Raw genomic sequence first — 27,335 nt, 5'->3', positions numbered from 1 at the left:
AAAAAAAAATCACTCTTACAAGCTGCTGCTGGTCAGTTTAATGACTGTGCTGACTCTAAATACGCTAAATGTGTCCACAGTTGACCGTGGTACTTAGGGAAATGGTTGGCATAGATAACAAACATGAGTATGTATTTAAAATTGAAGTTAAATTGAAGGCTTTTAAGGGACACCTACATGTTCTGATCCATGTTTTTAACAGCTGTTGTCACTATGAGAGCAATTATAACGCATTCAACTAAAAGTCATAAGTTAACACCCATTGTTAGTCCTGAACACCAGACAACATTGCACATGCTCTGTTTGTGATGCAGACCGAATGATGTTTACTTTGTGGTCATTAGAGCAACTAACATTGTATTTCACAGTAACACCACAGCTGGTTGATTGAGTTAATTTATTCTGTGGGACCCATAGATGTGTAATAATACCTGGATACTGGATCCTAAGATGGTGCCTATTCATTCCAAAGGAGTTGCTCTCTTGTCGCTTACACCAAACAAGGCTATTTCATGAAGGCTGGGACATGCTGTTTGACCTCATGGGAGCAATGGGGTCTGAGACTTCTCCTCTTTTTAACCTCCTTGACGCCAAAAAAAGTTTCTAGCCTTCAAGTTTACTTCCAGTTTATGTGGCCCACTGAGTATGCGCAGTAGTGTTTTTCCCACTAATCCGAACCATAAATTCCCGCTCAGCTCATAGACGTTCTGTTGTGATGACGTCACAGATTTTCAAAAGTGGTATTCTTACCCTAACCCTAACCAATCTCACTCATCTTGCCTAAACCTAACCAAACCAACTGACAAAGGCAGTGAGTACTAACCAATCAGAGGGAGAGTAGGGCGGATCCTGCCTTTGTTTTCCAAGGAAATGCAAATTTGCTCACTGGAACGATGCTTTGCCACTTTCTTTTTTCTCTGAGTGAGCAAATAAAATATTTGTAGTTTGCAAATTGGTTCAACTGGTAGAAATTCATATACAATTGTTTAAGGATCCAGTCATCCTGCAATTAAAAAACAAGTGAAATGGTTAGAATTATCATACTGATATTTATGATGTGTTGATCGATTCACATCGTCAGTTTGAGTATCATTCAAGAAAACATTCCACCTTTAAAGTTGCCAGTAGCTGCAAACGGTAGCCTTTAAACATCAAAGTGATTAATTATTTTTTCTCAGAATATAGATAGCTGCCTGTTCACTAGACAGACGAAAAGGCAGCAAGACTCTCTTTGTCTGAAATGATGCTGCAAATGTGTGGAGGGGAAGAGAGTAGAGTCAGCATCAGTCTAGCATTAGGACCCAGGTAAGGAGGTCCCCAGGTATAAACATTCACTTGGGTCTTCTTCCTGCATTGCAACACACCTGAGAGAGTGCAGCTGAAGCCAGTCCTTGTTGCCTTGGTTGTGACTTCATATAGATTCTTCATGTGAGGTGAGGGACTGAAACTTTAGTGATTGTTTAGGCACAAGAAACATGGCGTGCTTAAGTAGGGTATTGATTTTGTGTACGCCATCTTGGGCACACAGTTGGGGGGTTGTCACACACTGCTCCCTCCAGCACTCACTGTATTTCCTCATTATCGGTGACACAGAGGGAAGTCTGCACCTCGTTTATTGTCCACAGAAGGAAGTTACAAGCTGACATTTTCAGAACAAAATGGAACAGGCTGGAGTGAGAGTCTTCCTTGATGGGATATTTAAAAAAGTGAGTTTGTGCATTCAGTCCGTCTAAGCCAAGCTCAGGGGTGTAGTGTTGCTGTAGCCTGATGCTACGCGACCCTTTTCTTTTCTCCGAGTGAGTATTAAAATATATGCAGTTCGCATAATCTGGCTGAAATTAATATATCTATACATCTATATATATATATATCTCATCTCTCTCTCTCTCTCTNTGCTGTAGCCTGATGCTACGCGACCCTTTTCTTTTCTCCGAGTGAGTATTAAAATATATGCAGTTCGCATAATCTGGCTGAAATTAATATATCTATACATCTATATATATATATATATCTCATCTCTCTCTCTCTCTCTCTCTACATATATATATGTATATATACATATATATATGTATATATACATATATATATATATATACATATATAGATAGATAGATAGATAGATGAGGCAAATGCCCATGTAAACTTTGCACATTCAGTGAGAATACTGTGAATGACTGAATGCTCATTTGGAGTCCTTTGGTATGGGGTACAAAGGCTGCCTACAGAGCTTTTGTGTTGTGTTTTATAATCCTTGTAACTCCTCATAATATGCACAATGTGATTGGTTGATGCCTTTATCTGCAAAGTGAAAGCTTGTTGCGCAACATTACTGTATGAAAGAACTCAATATAACAATACATACAAAAACAACAGTTCAAAAAAATACATTGATGTGTGAATTAATTGCAATAAAAAATGTGCCATGGCCTTAAGTCCAACAAGTTATAATCTACTGTGGAAATCTTATCAATCTTTTCAAATCTTATCTATTACTTACTGAGTAACAAGTGAGGTATTGACCTTTACCCCCCTATACTGTAGGTGTGTCTGGAAGTTCCACATCTTTTCCTATAGACTTTGTGTTATGTATTGTGCTAGCCCCTAAACTGAATGGAGGAGCATTAACAACACAGAAACTCGGTCTAGTGCACTGGCAACTTGTGACAGCAACCTAGGTTATTCAAACTCTAACTTCCTGTTCACATTCCTACCATTCCAAGAGTTTTATCTCCCACACCTCATGGGTGTAGCTAAACACCTCATTAAAAATGTCATTCTCTGGCTGTCTTTTTAACAGTCTACAGGACTTGTCATCCACAAGTCTTTTTTATTGAAACAGTGTATTTCCTTTTTGTTTAGGTATCTTTCATGGCAAGCTTAAACATGTAGAATTTCCTCTGTGGGAATGAATTCAACTGAATGGGAACATCTTTCAAACACAAATGTGTCAACTACACTGCTTTTTGTGCACACACAGCAATTTGTGTCAATACTAGAGGTGTACAGAGATGCCATTTCTGTATCTGTTCAACCATATAAATGATCTGTCTCTGTCTCTGTATCTGTATCTGTGTTTGGACAGGAGAACGGAAGTGGGCATGATTTATACCAGAAGTCACAATATACCTAATATTCATTGACAACAAAATTGTTGTGCCTTCAAAGCATCAAATTTATTTCATGGCATATAATTAATTATGAAATATATTTTCCAACTGCATACTGTACTCTTCATCTCTCTTCCTCTCTAAGTTTTATGATTTAAGAAAATATTGAATAAATAAATAAATGCATAAATAACTAAATATGCCAGTGAAATTAATAAATATGGTAACAAAATAAATTGTGAAATAAATAAATTAGAAAATAAATATCTATATACAAAATATAAATATGAATATACAAATGAATTAATATAGTATGTTACATCTTAATTTTTTTTTTTTTTTAAGTTTAACCTTGAGTTTCAATCAATATTTAGAGAGAGTGCAGTTGTTTAAATTGAGAAAATGAACACATACAGCTGGACAACAACAGGTCCTAAGCTTCATTTTGGCTAATAATTTGATTAAGTTTAAAGGAAATCTAGCTGCCACACCAGGCTTTTGTCTGACTACTCCTCCTCATCCTCCTTGACGTGAGAGTGATAGCCAGGAGTGGTCAGCTATCAGCCCGCTGCCTGCTGCCTGCTCCCCAATGACTTGCGGGAGGTGAGTGTAGAATGTAGCAATCACTTTTCAGTACTGTGTGGTAAATTAAACAACTAGTGAGTGAAGTCCTACATTGTTAAACTGTACATTTAGAATAAATTACTGGCTGCATTACTTTCAGAGTAAATTACTGTCATTTTTACAGTAAATTGTTGGGAAATTACAACTGTATACTGTGATTTCACAGTAGCTATGCCTGCATATTATTGTGATTTAGCAGTGTGTTCCTGTAACATTACTATATTTAACTGTAACCTCACAGTTAAAGCCCATTACATTATGGTCATAATAACAGTATGTTCCTGTGAATTACTGAATTTAACTGTAACTTCACAGTTTATGTACATTTTATCACTGTAATTTAGCAATATGCTCCCATAGAATTTCTGTTTTTCACATATGTTATTTTGATTTAGCAGTATGCTCCTGTAAAATTGCTATATTTACCTGCATGAATTTCACGATAAAATTCTGAATTTGGTTAAATATCACAGTAAAAGCTGGAGAGATGATAATAATGTAATTTACTGTGTTACATATTGTAACTTCCTGGAAATAATTTGCAGTGTAAAGCAAATACATTTTTAGAGAAACATACTGCTGAGCAAATTACATTTTCTACAAACATATTCAGGACATTTTGCTAATTTAGGTGTCTAGCAAGTCACAAAAATATTGATACTAAAGCAGTTAGGAAAATTGTTCACTGGCATATTCCAGTTATCACCAAAATGTTCAATGACAACATATTGGACAACATATTGGTTGGACAACATATTGGTTGGACTGTTGTCCAGACACGAACCTGCAGTTATGGTGTCAAGGTCCTGCACTTTTTTATGCCCATCGTCCCTCCCTCAACCACTTCAATCTGAAGCCTCCGCAGTACATGAGTGTAATGTTCCCTTACTTGAAGGAAGCATCATCTCTGAACATAATCCAGGCAACGATTACATTGCCACAACACTGCAATTAAGAAAGCAGTTTGGTCACATACAAATGTAATTTCTAGGAGACAGGGTTGGAGAGAGAGATGAGGAAAGAAATACAGCCCAGAACTGAGGATTGTTTCTTCAAAGAGCCAGCATCATGAATCCAAAATTCATGAGGAGAATCTTCACTACATTTGGCAAAGAAACAGCTGAGAGGTGAAAATGTGTACAGATGATAGCAAATTCAATCAAAAACCAACTTACAGGTCTGTTAGGGTGATGACACATCCGTGGCCCATTTAGTAAGGACAAAATGTTCACCGTGATGCAAACGATGTGTTTGAGCTCACTTACCGCGACGCTAAAATTAGATGAATTGATATGGAGGTAAATAAAATGATATGGAGGGATTGGATTTTAAAAACACCCAGGTTCCAGTTTTTAGCAGAGTTATCAAGTTAGCTTAAGAAATCTGCTGCATGAAACTCTGGATATTCAAATAACTGAGGTCAGGTGACTAATTACCAAACTGTCCTTTCGTGAACAGGAAGCATTGATGGCGTCACATGTGGAGCTCCTCTTTGGAGTTCTGGAGGACTTGGGGAATGAGGAGCTCAAGCATTTCCAGTGGTTCCTGAAGCAGGCTGACATCATAGAAGGCTTCCCAGCTATTCCAAAGAGCCGGCTGGAGAAAGCCGACAGGCAGGACACGGTGGATCAGATGGTGCAGACCTACGGCCTTTGTGAAGCTCTGCAGATCACAGTGGAAGTTCTGAAAAAGATCAGCAGGAATGATTTGGTGGAGCATTTTCATGAAAGTGGTTCTGAAGCTAACCGTGAGTACTAGACAGATTTCAAGTCTTTTACACCTTTGATTGGCTGGCACTAAACCAAAATTATATATGAAATTCAGTTCCTGGATTTCCATCATTTTGAGCAAAAAGGAGGGCCTCTCTAAAGGTCATCTCTCTCTCTTTCTTTATATCTCTGTCTGTCTCTCTCAGAGGTTGCCACAGATGTTGGAGAGACTTCAAAGATTAAAGGAGCTTCTTCCATTCAACTGGCACACAAAGTTCCTCGACCTCCCACCCCTGGTGCTCAAGCTGAAGGTGAAGCTATTTCAGTTTACAACTAATCATTCTTTTGGTCACTACCTAAAGCTCATGACCATAGCTGAGGGTTGAGACATAGATGGACCGGTAAATCAAAAGCTTGCTCAGCTCCCTCTCCAGTGCAGTGCCCACATCCCTGCTCATGCCACGATCCAGACTGCCGATCCATCTCATGCTCCATTTCACCCTCACTTACATACAAACCACTGTGTGCTTTTTCATAGAATATCATATGAACTATCGTATGAGGAGACAGTTCTGTCTGATATCAGCCACTGCTTGGCAACATTTTTAATTTGTTTTCCTATAATATCCACCACTGGCTGCTAAAATATGATAAATCTTATTATGGTTGTGTTTGGGAAACAAAACATTTGGTAAGGGTTAAGGGAAACTGTAGTTTTGGTTAAAGAGTTATGATTTCAACTGACTTAAACCACAAAAAAATAATCAAATTTTTATTATGTAGTCAAATAACAATCAGTCGCTAACCATAACGAAGGAGTTTAGTGACCAAAACATAAAAACACATTGGACGCAGGGCATTGTAAGATCCAGGAGATTTATACCCTACACTGAAGAATGTGACTTTACTCCATACAGATTTGTTGGTACCAGTACCAAAGCCTCCACGGTCCATCATATCATACCAACGCATGCTCCAGTCGAACCTCCAGAACAAGTACATGTGTATACCAGAAGGTTTGTCAAAGACTAAGGATAAGAAACTTCTCGATGACATTTACACAGAGCTCTACATCATAGATGGGAATTATGAAGATGTCAACAGCCAGCATGAGTTCAGCCACATTGAAGTGACATCAAGAAAACCTGAGGGAACTGAGAGATTAATTCAACATAACGACATCTTCAAACACCCGTCTGGGAAAAACACACCTGTAAGAACAGTGTTGACCAGTGGGATTGCAGGAATTGGCAAAACATTCCTTATTTCAAAATTCATCCTGGACTGGGCTGAAGGAAGAGCCAATCAAGATGTTCATCTCACATTCCCCTTCACTTTCCGCCAGATCAATTTACTGAAGGGCAGAAGGTTCTGTTTGGCAGATCTCATTCACAAATGTATCAGGGAAACCAAAGACATCAGTGAGGAGGCTCTTAATTACATCTTCACAAAACTACAGGCTTCAGGAAACACCAACTATGACAAGAGTAAATTCAAACTTCTTTTTGTGCTTGACGGGCTGGATGAAAGCCGCCTACGACTTAACTTCAGTTACAAGGAAGAATGTTCTATTGATGAGCCACTGATGGTTAATGATCTGCTGGCATGCCTCATTCAAGGGAAACTTCTCCCTTCTGCTCGCCTCTGGATAACCACGCGACCGGCAGCGGCCAGTCAGATCCCTTTTGACTTTGTTGACATCATGACAGAGGTGAGAGGGTTCACTGATGCACAGAAGGAGGAGTACTTCAAGAAGAGATTCGGAGATGTGCAGACAGTCAGCAGAATCATGTCCCACATCAAGACGTCACAAAGTCTCCACATCATGTGCCACATTCCAGTTTTCTGCTGGATCACAGCTAAAGTTCTGAAGCAAATGTTGAGAGAAGATGAGAGAAAAGAAATACCTCAAACTCTGACTGAGATGTACACAAAATTCCTTGTGTTTCAGATCAAGCAGACAGCACTGAAGTATGACACAGATAAAAACATCAAGATCATCGAGTCACTTGCAAAGCTGGCTTTTTACCAGTTGGAGAGTGGTAATCTGATCTTCTATGAAGCAGACTTGAACAACAGTGGCATTCATCTTAGTGAAGCGTCAGTATACTCAGGGGTGTTCACACAGATCTTCAAGGAAGAAGATGGGCTGAACGAAGATCAGATGTTTTGTTTTGTCCATCTGAGCATTCATGAGTTTTTGGCAGCTGTTTTTGTGGTCCTGTCACTTTGTAATAACAGAAAGGATGTGATGGCTAAACCGCAAACACCTCTCCAACAGCTACAGGTGCTTTTCAGAAAAGCATCTGCCACTGAGATCTGTATGAGAGCTGTGGACAAGGCCTTGCAGAGTCCAAATGGACATCTCGACTTGTTCCTCCGCTTCCTTCTGGGTCTGTCATTGAAGTCAAATCAGGATCTATTACAAGGCCTGCTGAAAAAGACAGGAAGCAGTACAGAGACCAACAAGAAGCTAGTGAAGTACATCAAAAAGAAGATCAGGGAGAATCCCTCACCAGAGAGATGCATCAACCTCTTCCACTGTCTGAGTGAGCTGAAGGACTGTTCCCTGGTGGAGGAGATCCAACATTACCTAAGAACAGGAAGCCTCTCCACAGCCAACCTCTCTCCTGCTCAGTGGTCAGCCCTGGTCTATGTGTTACTGTCATCTGAAAAAGACTTGGATGTGTTTGACCTCAGCAAATACTACAAATCAGATGAGGTTCTTATAAGAATGCTGCCATTGGTCAAAGCCTCAAGAACTGCACTGTAAGTACTAGTTTAAGTTATTCAAACACTTGCATATACTATATTTGTATTACTTTATACATTAACATTATTTTTGAAGGAGCTAGAAAAGGAATACATTTTATAAACAACTGCTCACTTGGTACCTGACACATATGGCAGATGAATTTTGCAACCTAATGCAAACTCAGCCTGTTCTCATTCCCAGGTCATCAAATATAGTTGCTTCTTCACACCCCTTGGTGTGTGATATAAAGGCCAAAGGCACCTTTTGGTGTCTTTATGAGATGCAGTGGGCTTTCAACTAACTCCAAAGTAAACCCATCCATGGAAATATATGGCACTTCAAGCAACTGATTTAGTATAAAGAGCAAAAGTCTGTGAAGGGCAGAGGTGTATGAGTCAAACAAAACTGGACTTTTACGCAGCAGACTGCTGTTTATATCCCATGTAAATCCAAAAGTCATATTGTTTTAATGTAACATTACATAACTTTATGTATGGTTGTCACACACTTGTCTGGCTCACTGGATGTAGACTGTGGCTTTAAGCCTGCCATTGGGCGCTGATTTTGCCCAGCATTCTCCCTTCCTTCCATTACCAGTGTGTTACTGTTTTTTTTAAATTCCCTTGTGGGAAAGACCAACAACACCCTCAAAGCTAAAAAACGTACTGAAAATGGCAAATTTTGACAAAGATTCAGATCAGGCAATAAGACATGCCTGCTTTGTTTTTTTCTGAGCATTGTTGTAAAGATTCACAACGAATAAAACAACATGTTAACACACCTCACAAAAGCCCAGACGCTGTCTCACAGGACTCTCGTACCCCCGATGTTGATCCGTTTTCAGGCGTGGCCAGTCTGAATTCATTTGCCACATCTTTTAATTCTCAGGCAGCCGCATGCACCAGAGACATTGACTTCACCAATGTACCAATCTATTCCACATATCTCAAGCTGCTGTGATACTGTTGTGATAACAAATCATCTCTGATTTCAAGGGTCCACTGAGCTCCTCCAGAGCTAAAGTATAGTCAGGCTTGATCTTTAGGGTACCGATTATCAAATCTTGTTTGTCTTTTTATCATTAAAAGTTCAATCCCACAGTGACTTACACATGTTAATGTTTTCTCAGGCATTTTCTTATGTGGCGCCATTTTAATGACAGTGCTCGCCTCCTCATGGGCAAATGTTTCACCAAAACAAGTTCACCACTGCATCCTGGACTTAGTGCCGCCCAAGATGACTGGGATTGGTTTAAAGAAATGAAAACAAACCAGAGCATTTTTCCCCTATAGCAGAAATATAGCTGGTGATTCAAGACCTTTTTCTTGTGCTGACAAAGCACTGGGAGATAGGTCTGACTACATGAGACTTGTCATACACTGTTGTCATTCACCTGAAGTTAGACATCAGTTATGTTATGTAGGACACATACTTATTTTAACCCCAAATTTGATCTTTTTTTTAAACCTCAACAAGTAGTTTTGTTAAAAGGTGCCCTGTGCGTGGCTATCAGATGCTGAGGGGCGTGAAACAGTGTCAGTAACAACCTGGGAATAAGAGTTGGTACAGGTTGTTACAATGCAACCACACTAAATTACTATCATAACAAGGGTTTTTCACCATTTATATGAAAAAAAAAACCTTGAAATGGTAACAACACAGAGAGGTGCTGCTGAAATTTTGTAACGTCATTGAATGTAATGATTGGGTCTTTGGTCTTCTGTGGTAGTAGAATATTTTTGTTCCAACACAGTGCAGCACTCTGCAGAGTTAGTTTTGAAATTGAATTATCTCAGTGTATGCCCATGTTAAGTAGCTAGCTGACTCTATGTTTTTCCCGAAGTGAAGTTATTATTGTCAGTCTTTACTCCATGATGTGCTGAGATGTGCTGCATCATGTTTCCACCCCAGGTAATACAGACGTTGTCATCGATGTCATCAAATACAAACATGTTCCCATACCATCAGCTTGTGATACATATGCGTGGGTGAAACACGGTGTAACACATGGTTGAAGCTGTGAAATGATCGTAGTTGGGTTTAGGCAACAAAGCTACTTGGTTAGTTTAAGAAAAAAAAATATTTTGGGTTAATACAGCACTGACTTTTGATGTGACACGGAAATTGGTCTTCTGGATGAGCGCTCTGTGTTTGTTTGACCCATCCCGCCCACCTTACAACAACTTTCTTGTTCTTTATGCTATGTCAGCAGTCTCAATACATTCTCATCCCAACTTGTCAAATACTGTTACTTTGTCAGTGGACATACACGTCAAAATATGACATGTTATACCTTCCTGCATCTGTTTTCGACATTCATAGACGCTGTGTCAATTTACGCTTGTAAGATGCATTGTGTTTTGTCAAAATACACTTACGTTTTCACAGCAAATGTACACTTTCTGCTCATTACATGCATACTGTCTTTTCAAAATAAACTTAGAGCATGGGTAAAACACTTCATTTAGAAAAAAAACATAGTTTGGCTTAAAATTCACACGGGACAGGAACAGCACGCTCCTGGGTAAAAGTCCAGAGTTTGTTTGACCCACCCACCTCACCTCCTGCCTGCCCTGTGCGGACTTTCTTGCTCTTTATATTACTGTTGTTGGCGGCAGAGTTATAATCTGCCACCAACCGAAGCGTACCATTCCGCTGTGAAGGCTATCTCTCTGCGTTTGTGTCTGATGTTAATGTCTACTGACAAAGTGGTGGTATTTGATGACTTGGGTTGTTGCTCACTGCCTGTAAAACTGATGTGCCCAGTGCGTATGATACCACTGCTAAAGGTGTCTCTCTGCGTTGGTGTCTGACACCAAAATCACTGACAAAGCGACAGTATTTGACGGGTTGGGAATGAGTTGGCTGGCAGCTCTGGGCATCAAATATTGCCACAGATGGGTTTAGTTTTAAATAATCTCATGCTTAAGGCCATAACAAAGCATTGATATTTGAAGACCTGGGAATGACAATCAGCTGTGTCATGATATGCCTGGTTGTCTGAAATTAACATTTTGTGCAAATCTGAATTAAGCTACCTTCTAGGTGAAATAACACCTTCCTTGATATAATCTGTGCTGTTAAAACAAAATAACTTTCCTATCCCACTCTGTCTCATTCTAAATCAGACTGAACCAATGTGAGCTCTCACACCTTTCTTGTGAAGCTCTGGCCTCAGTTCTCAGCTCGCAGTCCTCAAATCTGAGAGAGATGGACCTGAGTAACAACAACCTGCAGGATGCAGGAGTGAAACTGCTCTCTATTGGACTGCAGAGCCCACACTGTAGACTGGAAAACCTAAGGTCAGTATAGGAGAACATTTTGCAAAATGTAATAATTATAGCAAAGCTTAATCTACACAGTACTTCTTGAGTTTTTTAAGATTCCAGTTTTAATAAATATTTAATTGGCTAATTGACCCCATACTGTTTGATGTAAAATTGAATCTTTAACAATGCATATCAAAGCAAAAGAGATTGATTGCAATAAAGACTAAAAGAAAATAAGGTTCAAAGTTAAGAAGAAAATATCACCCCATTTCCAAAAAAGTTGGAACACTGTGTAAAATGTAAATAAAAACAGAATGCAATGATTTGCTAATCCTTTCTGACCAATATTCAATTGAATCCAGTACGAAGACATAATATGTAATGTTAAAACTGATGAACTTGAATGTTTTTTGTAAATATACACTTGTTCTGAATTTAATACCTGCAGCATGGTCCAAAAAAAGTTGGGACAGGAGCATGTTTCCCACTGTGTTACATAAAGTTTTCTTTTAACAACACTGAAGTGTATTTCAGTGCCCTCAGTTCCCAAACAAATTGTTGGAGTTTTGAAAGTGAAATTCTTTCCCATTGTATCTTGATATACGACTACAATTGCTCACCAGTACAGGGTCTCTGTTGCTGTTACACATTTTCAATGGGAGACAGCTCTGGACTGCAGGCAGGCCAGTCTTGACATTGTGGCTGGCTTTTTAAATTTGTGCTGGTAACAATTTGGATGGTCCTTTTCAATTTCAGCCCAGAGGACACGCCGTCTATGATTTCCAAAAGCAATTTGAAATGTGGACTCGTCAGGCTACAGCACACTTTTCCAATCGTATATGCTCAGGGCCAGAAAAGTCATATGTGTTTCTGGATGTTACTGTAAAATGGCTTTGCATGGTAGAGCCTTAACTCCTATTTGCAGATGCAGCAAAGAACTGTCTTTAACAGCCATGGTTTTCAAAAGTGTTCCTGAGCCCATGCAGTAATATCCTTTATGCAGTCATGTTGGTGTTTAATTCAATGCTGTCTGATAGGGCTGCACGATATATCGTTTGAACATCGCCATCGTGGTGTGCGCATGTGCGATAGTCACATCGCAGGATGTGCAGTGTTTTCTCTTTTTGCTTCAGAAAAGCAGCTCTGAAGAGAGCACTGAAAATGAACGACATGCAAGAGGGAGAAACAGTAAAGGTGGATTTATGCCTGGTACACACTACACGACTTTTCTGCCCGTTCTAAAAGTCACTATGTCACATTACACGATTGTGGAGTCATAAAATCCTCACTACTACTACACACTACACAGTGGTACACACCAATTATCCCTGGTCGTCTTTCACGACGTGTGTGATGTCACTGGGTTATTCTTATCCTGTTTTTATTACTTTTACTATTATTTGAGTCACTGTGTCTGTTCATGTGCCAGCCAACATGTTGTAGTCACCTAATAAGCGCCAGCAGATGGCAGGAGCTACATTTGAAGTACCGTACACAAATATACAAGCCACTGAATCCTCCACAACAAGTTCCTACAAATGTTTCACAATAAAAGCCTATTTAGAAAATAGAGGGATTCTCTCAGCTGAGGTTATAAGGGGCTTTTAATTTGAAAAAAATTCATGGAAGTGTTGAATTTCAAATGACGGCGTGATGCATTAACTTCATCAAGGCAACGGGAGCGGATAAAAAGTAAAAAATATAAAGATACAGAGGGATTAATAAATAACGGACCGTCTATAATGTAGTTTGTTTCAAATGAAGCTGGTAGCCTCTGCAGCTGTGGTGAGTAAAAGCCCCACCACTATTTTTTAATTTTCTTACTTTAAGTCATCTGGTGAAAATTCTTGTATTTTTTAATATCGCAATATATATTGAAAAAAAAAAAAAAAATCTCATCAAAAATCATCAAAATCATATCGTGCAGCCCTACTGTCTGATGGGTCAAACGTCACAGGGATTTAATGTTGGTTTTCAGCCTTGCCCAGAGATTTCTTTGGATTCTCTGAATCTTTTGATGATATTATTGATTGTAGATGTTGAAATCCCTAAATTCCTTGCAATTGTGCTTTGAGAAATGTTGTCTTTAACTGTTAGACTATTTCATGAGTGATGACGCTCATACCATCCTTGCCTGTGTAGGACAGCCTTTTGAGGATGCCCCTTTCACACCCAGTCATGATACTATCACCTGTTACCAAAGCTGTTTACCTGTAGAGTATTCCAGGTGCTCCAAACAATTTCGGAGCATGTTGCAGGTATTAAATTCAGAATGACTGTAAGTTTATCAGTTTGAACATTTAATATCTTGTCTCTGTACCGTATTCAATTGAGTATAGGTCAAAAAGGTCAAATTATTGCATTCTGTTTCTATTTACGTCTTACACAACATACCGATTTTGGGGGGGAATTGGGGTTGTAGACAAGTACAGTACAAATGAATGATACACTGCCACATGCAGGTTGTCAAGATGTGAGGTCATAGAGGAAGGCTACGTGTCTTTGGCCTTATCCCTGAGCTGCAACTGCTCCCATCTGAAAAAGCTGGATCCGAGCTATGATGAAGAAAGACCAAGAAAACTAGGAAAGAAATCACTGTCTCTGAAAAAGGGAATGGGGCTACGTCGACTATCATATCCATCGTACAGTATCTTTTTATTTATTTATCATTGACTTACTCAAATTTTAACTTAAGTGTCTTTGAATATTTGTGATTCATTGGTATTCGACAAAAACTACTACAATATAGAGTGATTATAAAATGATGAACACTTTACACCAGGGATGACAGTCAGTACAGCACTGTGAGTTTCATTATGTCGTTTGAATTTATTTAATTGCAAAGGATGTACTTTCTTTAGGCCTATTTATTTATTAACCCACATACTATGATCTTACCATTACAGTGTGATAATAAAACTATTGTACAACAGTTCACAGCAACTCACATATTACATGTTACATATTTATTGCTGTAGGCTACATAGTATTAAATTATTATTTATAATACATATTGACTATCTTTTAATTTCTATTTTTTCTTTGACCAAGATACACTGAGCTAAGAGGGCCATGCTGTCACAATGTGGGACAATACTGCAGCCTGAGAGAGCTGGACCTAAGTAACAACAACATGAACTTTAAAGGACTAAAGCTGCTTTCTCCGGGACTGGAGAATCCACACTGTAGAGTGGAAACTCTCAGGTTTGTTCACGGTTCTTTCACTTGAGCCAGTCATATGGTTCTGTATTTCTTTTTTTGTTACAGACAGGCATGTGATTAGCAAAGGACAAAAACGCAGAAAAATATCACAGGCCTAAGCTAGTTTGGGGTCGCGCCAAGGTTCAACTAATGGTGTTTGTAAATAACTTGTGCTCTGCCCATATGATGTTCACGTAACTTAGAACTCATATAGATATTTACACACCTTGTTTTTTCTGTTTAAACCAGAGAGGATGTTGTGCCACTGCTTCCCTTTTTTTGACAAAATCTTGGTATATCCACGACTAACTTTTGGACTTTGTGATTGACTTCCACGAATTTCCCTCTCTGATTGGTCTTGTGTTGTCTGTCTGCTGACATAAGATACAAAATTATAACACTGCCTTCTTTTTAAGTGACAATTCACTACTCAAAATTTTTATTTTTACTTAGGGCTAAAGAAAAATATCCCAAATGCCCAGGCCTGGCCTGGTACTATAAGCACCCACCCCCACCCCCACCCCCTCACCCTCCAAAAAATATATATATATATATATTTTTTTTTTTTCAGATTTACATGATCCATGTAGGTCACATTTTCAGGTAGAAAAATCTGGAATTCTAGATTAAGGCCCTGATCACACAGAAAGTGTTTTGCAGGTTGCCCAAACGCAAGGCGCACCGCACTGCCTTTTTAGAATTAAAAGAAAAAATTAAATACCACTAGGAAAAATTCACTTGCGGTGCCTTTTTGTTGGCACATCACCTCCGTATCCTAACCTTTCCCTGTCATCAATCTACCATTTATTTTTTCAATGTTATTTATTTCACAGTACTAGCTAGTCACTAAAATGGACAGGCGGAGAGTACTTGCTGTACCTCTGGTTGAGGGTGGGAGGCTATTCGTAAATAGTTTGTTGGGCACAGGGAAACGGGGATCTGTGTGGAAACATGAGACCCTAGAAAAAATGGTGGATCACGGGGAGTGCCATCAGTTGGTCCAGAAGCTTCACCTCAAGATGGCTGTTTCAAGTACTGCGCTTCTATGCTCCCACACCTGCTGTTTTCTATTGAGATCGTGGTAACTACGGTTTGTAAAGTTGTAGCTCTGGGTATCCAGCAACTGCTACCACCAGTTTCTCCTCCATTGTTTGCGAACTGTAAACTTGTTGTCGTGACCCACACAGATGGCCTGCCCCTCAAATCATGTGATTGGACAATGGGAAAAAAAGCAGAGATGATGTTGGGTGCTTTTCTGCTCTGAGTTGAAGTTTTTTCAACTGAAGTCCAGAGCGCCAAAAATGCCAGGCACCTAGAGTGCAGAAATGAGAGGCACTTAGCAATGCAAAAACAGCAAGCAAAAAGTTTAATTCTCATTAAAAAAAAAATACAAAAATCCGCCTCCAGCTGCTAAAATGCTTTCGATGTGATCAGGGCCTAAACTGGGAAAATCACATCCCTGTATATAACATCTGTCATGGTGTATAAGAACATTGATAAAATGTCTGTACCTATCCCAAATATTATTATGTTAAAGCTCATCAATCTGAAACAAAAGAATTGTCTCCATTAAATCTTCTTCAGTCTCAGTGGGTGTAACCTGTCGATGTACAACTGTGTACATCTGGCCTCAGCTCTAAGCTCCCAGTTCTCCAGTCTGAGAAAACTGGATCTGAGTAACAACGACCTGCAGGATTCAGGAGTGAATTGGCTCTCTGGTGGGCTGGAAAGTCCACATTGTAAACTGGAAACACTTAGGTCAGTAACCCTGAACTTTTGCTTTTACATAGAGATATCCAAACCTTATTTCCAGCATGCCAGCATAAAAGTAGTCAATGGAGGACTGAGCATGTACTCTGACTCTTAGGTTGTCAGGTTGCATGGTCACAGCGGACGGATGTGTTTCTTTGGCCTCAGCTCTGAGCTCCAACCCGTCCCATCTGAGCGAGCTGGACCTGAGCTACAATCATCCAGGAGAGTCAGGAGTGAAGCTGCTCTCAGCTGGACTTGAGGATCCACAGTGGGGACTGGAGACTCTCAGGTATGAACAGTTTATTAGCTGATTGCCTCTTATGCAGAGCTGCCACTTACAGATGCAGATCACTGACTCAACAACTACCGGAGCTCCACAGGGACATTTTAGACCCTGCTAATTTAATGTTAGTTAGATATTTGTCAAAATATAAAGCAGTATTTGCTAGATTGAAGGCAAATTACTTTTTGAAAAGAACTGCAGGTGGCAGTGAGCGACCAAGATTAGCCGCTTGAACGAACCATAAAGCAGTGGTTCCCAACTGATCCAGCCACGGGGGACAAGTTCTCTCCTTAGTCATTAGTGCAAGGTCCACGTAGTTTAATAATCAGCACCATACTTGCAACCCCCTTTTGAACCTTGACCCACCAGTTGGGAACCACTGCCATAACAGTCTATGGGAGTCTAACTAAGCTTACTGCTACTTTGTTAACATTTGTCCAATTGAATTATCCCGATCCTAATGAGTTTGCAGAAGCTCAGATCCAGGCTCCATTAAGAGGACACAGCAGCTCAACTCTCTGGAAACATTTTATACAACTGGAGTCTTTTATAGTGTTACATTATTTGCTGAATTTATGAATTTTCATGGTTAAAATGTCCTAATACCTGTTGCATTTTTTTAGAAGGCTGCTGAGCAGTTTGACATGTTTTTTATTTTGAACATAAAAACAAAAACAAAGTGCAAAGTGGTCCTACTTAAGAAAACTCTGTGTGAAAGACAATTGTATCTGTTAGGTCTTCACCATAGGTTTGGGCTATTGAACAGTCTGCATGATGTAAATTTTGTCATTTACCCTTGACCAGTGGCGTTTTTAGGTGGAAAAAAACATAGTGGGGCATCAACTACTTTGGACAGATGTAAAACCAGAAAATTACAATGTGCTATACAATGCACTATTTCCCACACTGTTTTACACAGATAATCCCACCAAGAAAATACCTGTTGGCCACAAGTGGTCATACTTCTCAGTGCCCCTGTATGTGCTGTCAGTTTGCTATCTTTCAAAACAAGTTGCAGCAGGGCAACGGGCAATCACATGGCAATCATTTTGTTCAGTCTGCTCTCTTCTTCTTGTTTATGTATATTGTTGTTTTCCCTCACTCTGAGCACTTGACATTGTCATAATGGGTCTATTCCCACATTGCGGGGAGTGCCATTCTATTCCCAAATTGGCTTCTTAATGCGGCCCCCGCATTAAGAAGCCAATTTTAAAACTATTTTATTTGCGATTGACCGTAAATTGTGGAATAATGTTAAATAATAGCAGCAACTGAAAATGTTTTATGTCATGCATTCACCCAGAATTATTTTGATTTTAATTTTAATTATTTTATTTTTCTTACTCAGTACTTAAACAGCACTCTTTTGTGCTGCCAGCCCCAAATGAGCTATCGCTTCTGTCTATGTGAACTGTCTATGGACTGTACACATGGAAGAATGTGTGAACATGTCTGTGACAGTCAATTTTGTTCTAACAGAACTGCATATGGTTCCACTTTCTGTCAGTGTCAGTTTTGTAGTACATCTGGTCCAAAAGGATAATCATGCAAGCAAGTCTTCTGCCAAGCACAGGCACAAATTGATCATGATATTCCTCTTTTTTCCTGCTTCAGTGTTGATCATTGTGGAGAGTTGAGGATCTTGCCTGGGCCAAGGAAATGTAAGTACTACTACTCTCACTCTACCCTTCTCTGATTAAGGCGAGCAGAAGTCAGTGTCAGCTGTTTCTGATCATATGTTCAAAGCTCCTTTGATGAATGATCCATGATCACTTGTATAGGGTCACAGGAATATTTACTCCATCTGTTTATGTGTGGTGCCATCTCACCCTGATGTCCTTGTTACAAGTTAAATACTGTTGTCTGAACAATCTAGAACTTGAGTGGGTCTTTTTCTACATAAGTAGATCTGTTTTTTGCCTTAGGCTTGTTATTTGCCCTTAACATCAACAGACACCAGTTTTTCCACCTGTTTTTTCAGGGCAATTTGAAAGAATCAGAATCTGGTTTATTGCCAAATAGGTTTTCACACACAAGAAATTTGCTTTGGTGGAGCAAATGATATAGCCTGGCATTGCCAGACCCAATTTGCAAAAAGCGAATGGGTCTGGACATGGAGTGTACATTTCCTCTATTCCCGAGGGGCGGTATCAACGGCTGTCACTCAAAGTGCCCCTTCCTTGCACAATTGGAAAGACGGAAAACCAATCAGAGTAAACGAAACGTGTGACGTAGGCTTGCACAGTGCCACTGTAAACAGACCAGCAAGCTGCAGCGGAGATGTTGATGTTTGGGAAAGAGTGGCAGCCGTGAATCACGGCTGTGATTCCCAGCTTGGTCGCTTCTCTGACCTGCTCCTCCATGAGAGCAACTAGCGGAGAAACAACAATAGCCATTGGGTTTTCACTGGGTCCCATCTTTTTCCCAATCAACGGAGCCAGTTGGTAAATTAAACGTTTACCAAACCCTGTAGGACGGACAAAAAACACATCTTTTTTTTCAATAAAAGCTTTCAATGCAGCCGATTGTTCTGAAAGAAAATGTACATTCCAGTTCGTTCAACACATTTACCATTGCAGTTTCAAAATCAGTAGCCATGTTGGTTGTTCACGAAATGCATTCACTCCGCTCCTTGTCCCTCCTATTCTGATGACGCGCCTGCCCCAAAGTAATAAACGGTTGTGATTGGCCCGGTAAGCTTTAACCGATGCCAGAATGCGCCTCAATGATTGCATGGCTAGACTGATCTGCGGAACGAAATAGAATATGAGCTCGATTAGGATTAGGAGATTAGGATGCTTTCACCAGGCTATTTCTTTGATGCTTTTTTTGGGAAATTCTTGATAACAATACAATAACCTGTGTACCATGTCAAACAATGTTTTTTTTTTTTTTCCCTCTGGAGTTTCTCACTCTCCATCTGTACTCTGTCTCTCTTTCTCTACCCTTTCATTTTTTCAGTAAGTGCATGGACCACACTTTGCTGACACTAAGAAACAGGACTGTTATTGGCTCTTTAATTTATGGGCATAAATCATCATTTTGACTGATATATTTTTACCATGTTTTCAAATATTCTCATATGTTTCTTTGTGGTGAAACTTTAATTTGCAGCTGTTTTTGAAAGGTTCTGTGACAAAGAATAAACCTGCCTTTCGTTAAGCTCTTTAGCCACTTTAGTCATCACTGTTTTTCTTTGGATGACCAACATGTAACCTTAGTCAAAATAACAATATTTGGACCAACATATACCAGGCATACTTATATTTTCAGGCTATAGAACTCCTTAGTGCCTGTCCCTTGATTCATTTATCTTACAAAGCATCTAATATTTAAACATGACTGTAATGTTTCAGCAACAGACAAACAAATATGATGTTATTATTATTATTTTTTTTAAAGAATGTGTAGAGAGTGTAAAGATAACTTTACACTTTTACACTCCTAACTCCCAAGAGATCACCTCCTGGGGTTAGGATTGTCAAGTGTAAAATTCAGTTCAATTCAATTCAATTCAATTCAATTCAATTCAGATGGTTTTAAAGCACACGACATCCCTCTGTCCTTATGACCCTCACATCGGATGAGGAAAAACTCCCTCAAAAAAAACCTTTAACGAGGTTAAAAAGGTGGTAGAAACCTCAGGAAGAGCAACTGAGGAGGGATCCCTCTTCCAGGACGGACACACGTGCAATAGATGTGGTGCAGAACAGATGGACATAATACATTCAAGTCCTAACAAAAGTTCATCTTCTGGGGTTAAGACTGATTAATGAGCTCCCACGAGATTCAAGAGGTGTTAATGTGTGCCTGTGGGACAGAACCAGAAGTGGTACAAGCTCTGAAGAGCCTGTACCACTTCTTGCTCTTCTTTTTGGCAGTTTTTTCCTTTAGCTCTTCAATGCGCGACCTCATGGTGGATTCTGTCTGCTCCATAGCCTGCAGCCTGTAGTCTCATTCAGGTTTTCTCTGGCCTGAAGGAGAGATGCCCTCTCTTCCTGCCAGATGTTGCGCTGACTCTGCAACTGTCCCTCAACCTTTTTCAGAGCCTCAACAAGGGTGCTGTTCTCCTGTTTCTCCTTGTTGAGCTGAGACACATACTTACCTCTGAGATTTTCTGCCTCTGCCAGCAGGGACATTTTCTCCTGCTGCCATTGGAGACAGTCACTCTCCAACTGTTCCCCGGCCTTGTTTAGAGCATCAACAAGGGTGCTGTTCTCCTGCTTCTCCTTGTTGAGCTCAGACACGTAGGTAGCTCTATCTTTTTCTGCCTCTGCCAGCAGGGAGGTTTTGTCCTGCTGCCATTGGAGACAGTCACTCTGCAGCTTCAGGCTGTGTCTTAACTTTAGAGCAGCCGTGTAGTTCTTGTGTTTCCTCTCAGTCGACTCCAGCTGCGCAGAATGGAGGCTTTGCAATTCCTCCAGCTTTGCAGTGAGGACAGACTTTTCTTCCTGCCACTGGCAATGTCTCATGTCCATTTCCTGGTCCGCTTTCTTTAGAGAGAAGGTGAGCTTGTTATTGTCCTCTCTATGTTTGGCCATCTCAGCCACATGAGAGGCTCTGGATCTCTCCTCCTCAAGCTCGAAGCTGACGCGTTCACTTTCGAGTAGCTCCTCTGCCTTTTTCAAGGCTGCAGTGATCCTCTTGTTCTCTGTTCTCTGTTTCTCCAGTTGTAATTGAAGGGAGGCATGGGATCCCTCCAGAGTCTTTTTGGCCTCTTCCTTCTGCTTTTGCAGAGCTTCCCCCTTCAGAGTCAGTCTCTGCTTGAGCTTTTTGTTTTGAGCCCTCTCAGATGCGAGATCGCGCTCTAGCACTTCTGCTCTGCTCTTGGTCGTCTCAGCGTTGTTCTCAGCTGCTGCTTGCAACTGCTTCGCAAGACTTACCTCCGACCGCATGCACTCCACTTCAGTTTCAAGGGCAGCTTTCGCTCCCTTTACCTCTTCCAATTCAGCCCGCATGTCCATAATAATGGAAGGCTGCTGCTCCAGATTTTTCTGGGCTTGCTCCCGCTCAACTTTTAGTTGGCTTTCTGATTCCAACTCAATGTTGGTTTGAGCCAATGCAATAAATTGAATATGGTGATGCACCTCCAACTTCTTTGCCTCCAGTTCTCTATCAAGGGCCAATTTCTCACCCTTCATCTGCTCCACTACGACGTGCAGATGGCGAATTGAGGAGGTTAGCATCTGCTGTTCTCTCTGAGCTTCAGACATGTTGCTCTTCAAATGTCTTCTGGCACTCAGCTCCAACTGCTGTGCCTCGAATTGTTTGTGATGGGCGTCCTTGGCTCTCCTTACCTGTTTCAGTTGAGCATGCAGGTCTTTGTTGGTGGTGGCCTGCTGCTCCAGATCTTTCTTGGTTTGTCTCAGCTTTGAGCTGATCCTCGCCAACTGCGTTCTGAGGTATTTCATGTCGCTGGTTGGACGCTGGCCTTGTTTGGCCTGAGCCAAATCCAGCTGGGCTTTTAGGTCACAGATCTGCCTCTGCAAAAGCCCTGTCTCCTGTTTCCACTCGACATTCTCCTGCTGTTCCTGGAGTCTGTCGAGGAAACTGGCCAGCATGTCCTCTCTGACGTTCAGGAGGAGTCTACCCTCAACTGCACTTTGGCTGACCTTGGCCTTATCATCACTCAGTTCACTTTGGAGTTGTTCTTCAAGTGAACTGAGATAACAATCTACCTGAGGTTCCATGTCTGTAGAATCTGATTCCCTGACTTCAAGGTTGGTATTCAGTAGTTTTCTGAGACTGAGCTTGATTTGGATCGACTGCGATCACAGTGAAACTCTCTGAACCAAACTTGGGTCTGAGCGAATCATGTCTGGACCAAGATTCAGCCACTATATACAAATTTTCAGCATCAAAGAAAAAAAGACTTTATGACATCATCAAAGACATGATGAGATCATGAAATTCACTTTATGCCTGGTTCACACCAGGTTGTTTTGTGCAAATGCAATGTTTCTGAAGGGGCCCTAAGGTCACCAGATGGCCATTCTCTCACCCGTTGGCAAACTCATCCCCAACAGAGATGAGACCAAGGAATGCAGTATCCCTGCCAACAATATTGAACATCCAAAATGGTTATTGCTTTTCTGAATGGCTAACTTCAAAACTGGAAAAGAAACTTTCCATCAGTATCCATAAATATTTCCTGGTAAACAACATCGTGTTAATGTCATCATTGTAAGCATGTGCCCAAGTACAGCTTTACAGCGCTGCTAGCATGGCTGACTGCAAGAAGCATGATGGTTTTGACAGCCTGAAAAAGCAATAATACCCAGGGATGGACTCTCGGTAGTCCTCCACCTGTCTCTTCACAGAAATCAGGGGCAGTATTCACAAAGCTCCCTAGTGCTAAGAGTTGAAATTGTCAGGAGTAGGAAGGTTTTCTTAAGAGTTTCTTAAGCAGAGGAGATTATGGTGGAAACACAAAGAGAATGGAAAAATATTCTGCAAACACTGGATGACAATGAGTAAATGAAATGCTACAGATTAGATCGTGCAGGGATAATACTTGTGGTCAATCTCATTAGGGACACACACACATTTTCCACCCAACACACTTATTCTGTAATGCCAGAAATAAACTGATCACAACACTGAGATATTTGAAAGACTGTAAAAATGTAACAGTGCAGCAGTGATGACTTAGGTCTGTCTCAACCTTCCATCAATAGAGTGATCACACTAACAATGACAACACTTTCACTTGGCAGTTCATTTCATTTCCACTGAGTGTCCACAACTTGCAGGCTAACAAAAGGGCATGTCTGTGACAACGAATCACATTTATTAAAAGAATGCATCATACCTAGCAAAAGGGTCAACCACACCCTCTCACTAAGATAAAAGTTTCTGTCCCTTCCTTGCTCAAAGTTGCTCTGAGAACTTTCCTAAATCACTCCTATGCTAAGACTAAAAAGATTTAGGCTAAATTAGGAGCTCTGTGAGAGTATTCACAGAATGTTGGTGAATACGGCCCCAGATGTTCAAGATTAAAGGGAAAATGTAATCCTGATCCCCCCACAACTGAAATAACTATTCTCTGTGAATTATGTTGCACTTCAATAAAAACTGTCCATCTCCTTTCCTCCTGGCAGATGCCTGTGATCTCACACTAGACCCAAACACAGCTAACAAGAAGTTCCTCCTGTCTCAAGGTGACAAACAGGTCACAAACGTAAGAAAGGAGCAGCCATATCCCGATCACCCGGAGAGGTTTCAATACAGGTACCAGGTTCTGTGTACAAATGGTCTAACTGGATGCTGTTACTGGGAGGTGGAGTGGAGAGGACAAGCTTCTGTAGGAGTGACATACAGAGGAATCCAAAGGAAAGGGCGCGAGGATGACTCTCTGCTTGGGTGGAATGACAAGTCCTGGTGCTTCAACTGCAGCAAGAACACTGTTCTGCACAACGGAAAAGCCACAGACACACTTAAAAATTCCTACAATGGTTCCAACAGAGTAGCAGTGTATCTGGACTGGTCTGCCGGCATTTTGTCCTTTTATAGAGTCGTCTCTGACACACTCATCCACCTCCACACCTTCCACTGCACATTCACTGAACCCCTCTATCCTGCATTGAGGGTTCTTGGCACTTATTCATTTGCATTACTGTGCACCTCTTAGTGACTACATTGAAAATGTTACTAAAGTAAAAGTATGCAAAAAGAAGTAGAAAAACGAAAGTCTAGTCTGCAGGATCTTGTGGATTTCATGAGATTGCACATCGCAACCAACTAAAACTTCTCCCCTGGGCCAAGTGTGTAGAGAACTATGGTTGCAAACACTAAACTCGTGTACCCGTATCTAGAGCCAGTGTTTGCTTTATCTGTTAACAAGGTGACCAACTCCATGCAAGACACGGAGTCGGCCATCTTGTCTCTATAGCCTCACCCTAGGTAGATATAAACGGCTCATTCTAAGGTAAAGAAAACAAAAAGATTCTTAGTTTAATGTGATAACAAGCTAATAAAAACAAATATTATATACCAATTTCTGCCAATTGATGTCCCTAAATCCTACACACTGAACCTTTAATTGTAACATTTTCGTTGTGTAAAAAGTCTTGTTCAGTGTTTTTTGTACCAAAAGACCATCTAAGGAGTAGGATATTTAGTTCTTCCAGTAAGTCAATTTTGTCTTAATGGTTTTAAGCCTATTTTTTGCTAGCTAAATTAGCATAAGTATCGGCATTATTGCAGGGAACCATAATGCACTATGCTGACAAAGCTAGCAGCTAGAATTAGGGTTATGTCCACCCTTGTGCAACCACCTAAAACCTCTCCTAAGTAACAGAACTATGATGGCTGACGCGAATAAGTGAATGGTTCTATCTTGAGCCAGTGTTTGTGCGTTCTCAGCAACTGTAGAACAACATGTTGAACTCTGTGGAAAAGGACCCGCTCTGTATATAGATATAAACTGCTTATTCTAAGGTACTGAAGACCAGGTTGTTCTCATAAACAGTTTGTATGTTTTCCTACGAAAAGTAATGCACCCAAATTTGTACATATCACACTTATTTTGAAGGCTGAAATCACGTGACCAATGCGCTAATGGGAGTAAACAAGGAAGCAGTCCCTAGCTGTCTTGTAAGGAGCCCATCCACTGTATATAAAGTTGGACGCCATGACAGATCTCCAAAGGCAAAGCTTAAAATCTTGATCACCCCTGGTGGCTGGCTGCAGTACAGGTCATAAAGCCCACCCTCTCCATGTTAGTGGATGGGACATGGGTCAAACTAAAAACTCAAAGTACACATCAAGTATATTTTTCCCAAAAATGGTTTCTGTCATTTAAGGTAGTTTTTATCACGCTGCTGTATGTTCAAGTGTTTGTTTTTCTGATAAGTTTGGTTTTAATTAGTTATTTATTGGTATAAAACAGGGATTTTACAACATGAATGACAACTGTGTGAGCCAATTGGTGGGCTCGTATTCAGTGGCGCTGCTTGTGATCGGTCGGATGGGTGCATGGATGGGAAGTTTAATACTGCGGAGATCACTACTGTGCAGACTCTGGCTCCAAATGATGCCACCAGAGCAAGATGGCAGCTGCCACATCTGGGTCATTTTAGCTTCGCCTCTGTATAATGGGGGTTAAGTAGAGACACATCGTCCATCTTTATGCATTCTATGAAGGAGGCAGGTTGGGTTGGTTGATGGTTCACACAGACCCGGACTTATTACTTACTTACTTATTATATTACATTTCTGCCAATATATCACCCTAAATCCCACACACTGGACCTCTAAATTATGAAAAGTAAAAGTACTAAGCACGTAAAAATAATCCCTGTTATGTATTATATCATTAGATCATCCTAATGCAATAATTTGAAAGCAGCATTTTACTGATGTAGCTGGTTGAGGTTAAGCTATTTTTAAATGTTTGTATATAGGATAGCGACAATTGACTATCTGTAATACTGATTGATCTATTAATTATTTTCTTGATTCAATGTTTGGTCTGTAAATTGTCAATACATAGTGAGAAATGGCATTCCAGTTCACCAGAGCTCAAAGTGACATCTTCAAATTTCTTCTGTCCAACCAAACAGTCCAAATCTTTACTGTAATTTTAGAAGGAGAATTTTAGAAGAAAATGCAGTCATTTTTTTAAATTCAGGGAGCTAGAACCATTAGATAATTGTAATTTTTGCATGAACTAAATGCAACCCAATCACCAGAAATAATGTTGCCTTTGTATGTTTTTGCAAACCACAGATATGTTACATTTGCACGTTAATATGTAGCAATTAGGTTGAAACTTGACATTTCAAGAATGTTGTGGTTAACACGTGGTTAGGTTTAGGCACAAAAACCACTAATTACGAAAAGATCACATTTGGGGGTCACAATCCGGGCAGGGAAAATAGCAATGTCTCAGGAAAAAACAGCCACTTTTTTGGCCTAAAAAAGCTGCTGAAAACACAGCAATGACTTACTAAATCCAACTTTTTTTGTTTGTTGGTCTCAAACAGTGATCAGCAGTGGTATGCAGCGTGGCTCATTTTTGCCACTTCCCAGTGACAAAGTCAGCTCCAATACTATCTCACTTTAGAAACATTGAAATGTGTAAGTGTAACATTAGTAGTTTGCAGAAACGTACAATGCTAGCATTGTCTTCTGGTGAAGGAACTGGGGATAGAATGTCTGTAAAATCTGATTCAATTAAATGCTGATTAAACAGAGGTTTTCATCATCGGCCCACATACACAGATTAAGCGCCATAATGTGGATCCATTGTTAACAACATGAAGCTTGTGGTGAAAAACTTGGGAGTATTTAAATTATGTCCAAGATTTTACAGTTATAAGTTTTACATACATAGTCCCTACATACTTTTGTTGCATGCATTTAATGCCTGACATCTTATTATGTTTTACATGCTGCACAGATTTTTATTCTATATCTGATTTATTCTTCTCTGCCATGTTGATTTTATTGATTGATTTTTGTTTGTTAATATTGTTTAAGGACATTTTTAAGTGTTTATCAGTGTAAAAGATTTACTTCACCAACTTTTGATATTCATTATCTGTTTATACAGCAGCCTCTGGGTGTACACAGGAGAAGCTGAAACCATATATTTCACGTTTTTATATTGTTTATAAATACTCAAATAAATGC

At 40.1% G+C, this 27,335-nt stretch overlaps 1 protein-coding gene across 1 annotated transcript; it reads left to right on the top strand.

Annotated features, from left to right (window-relative positions):
- The first annotated feature begins 1,473 nt into the window (after positions 1-1,473).
- On the top strand, positions 1,474-27,335 carry LOC126404856 (NACHT, LRR and PYD domains-containing protein 12-like). The gene is made up of 11 exons (XM_050068210.1): positions 1,474-1,706; positions 5,190-5,478; positions 5,647-5,751; positions 6,358-8,209; positions 11,324-11,497; positions 13,927-14,106; positions 14,516-14,668; positions 16,250-16,423; positions 16,533-16,706; positions 18,315-18,361; positions 23,801-27,335. Exons 1-11 carry the CDS (start codon positions 1,659-1,661, stop codon positions 24,328-24,330), a joined length of 3,726 nt encoding a protein of 1,241 aa, XP_049924167.1. The 5' UTR covers positions 1,474-1,658; the 3' UTR covers positions 24,331-27,335.

The sequence above is a fragment of the Epinephelus moara genome, chromosome 18 (genome assembly GCF_006386435.1).
Source record: "Epinephelus moara isolate mb chromosome 18, YSFRI_EMoa_1.0, whole genome shotgun sequence".
In the NCBI taxonomy this organism is placed as follows: domain Eukaryota; kingdom Metazoa; phylum Chordata; class Actinopteri; order Perciformes; family Serranidae; genus Epinephelus; species Epinephelus moara.
This window is presented reverse-complemented; position numbering and strand designations above follow the sequence as displayed.

Coding starts and splice junctions, on each gene's coding strand:
- LOC126404856 (XM_050068210.1), top strand. CDS start 1,659: ATGGAACAGGCTGGAGTGAGAGTCTTCCTTGATGGGATATTTAAAAAA. Junction 1,707..5,189: donor TTGATGGGATATTTAAAAAA/GTGAGTTTGTGC, acceptor TTTCGTGAACAG/GAAGCATTGATGGCGTCACA. Junction 14,669..16,249: donor TGTAGAGTGGAAACTCTCAG/GTTTGTTCACGG, acceptor AATCTTCTTCAG/TCTCAGTGGGTGTAACCTGT.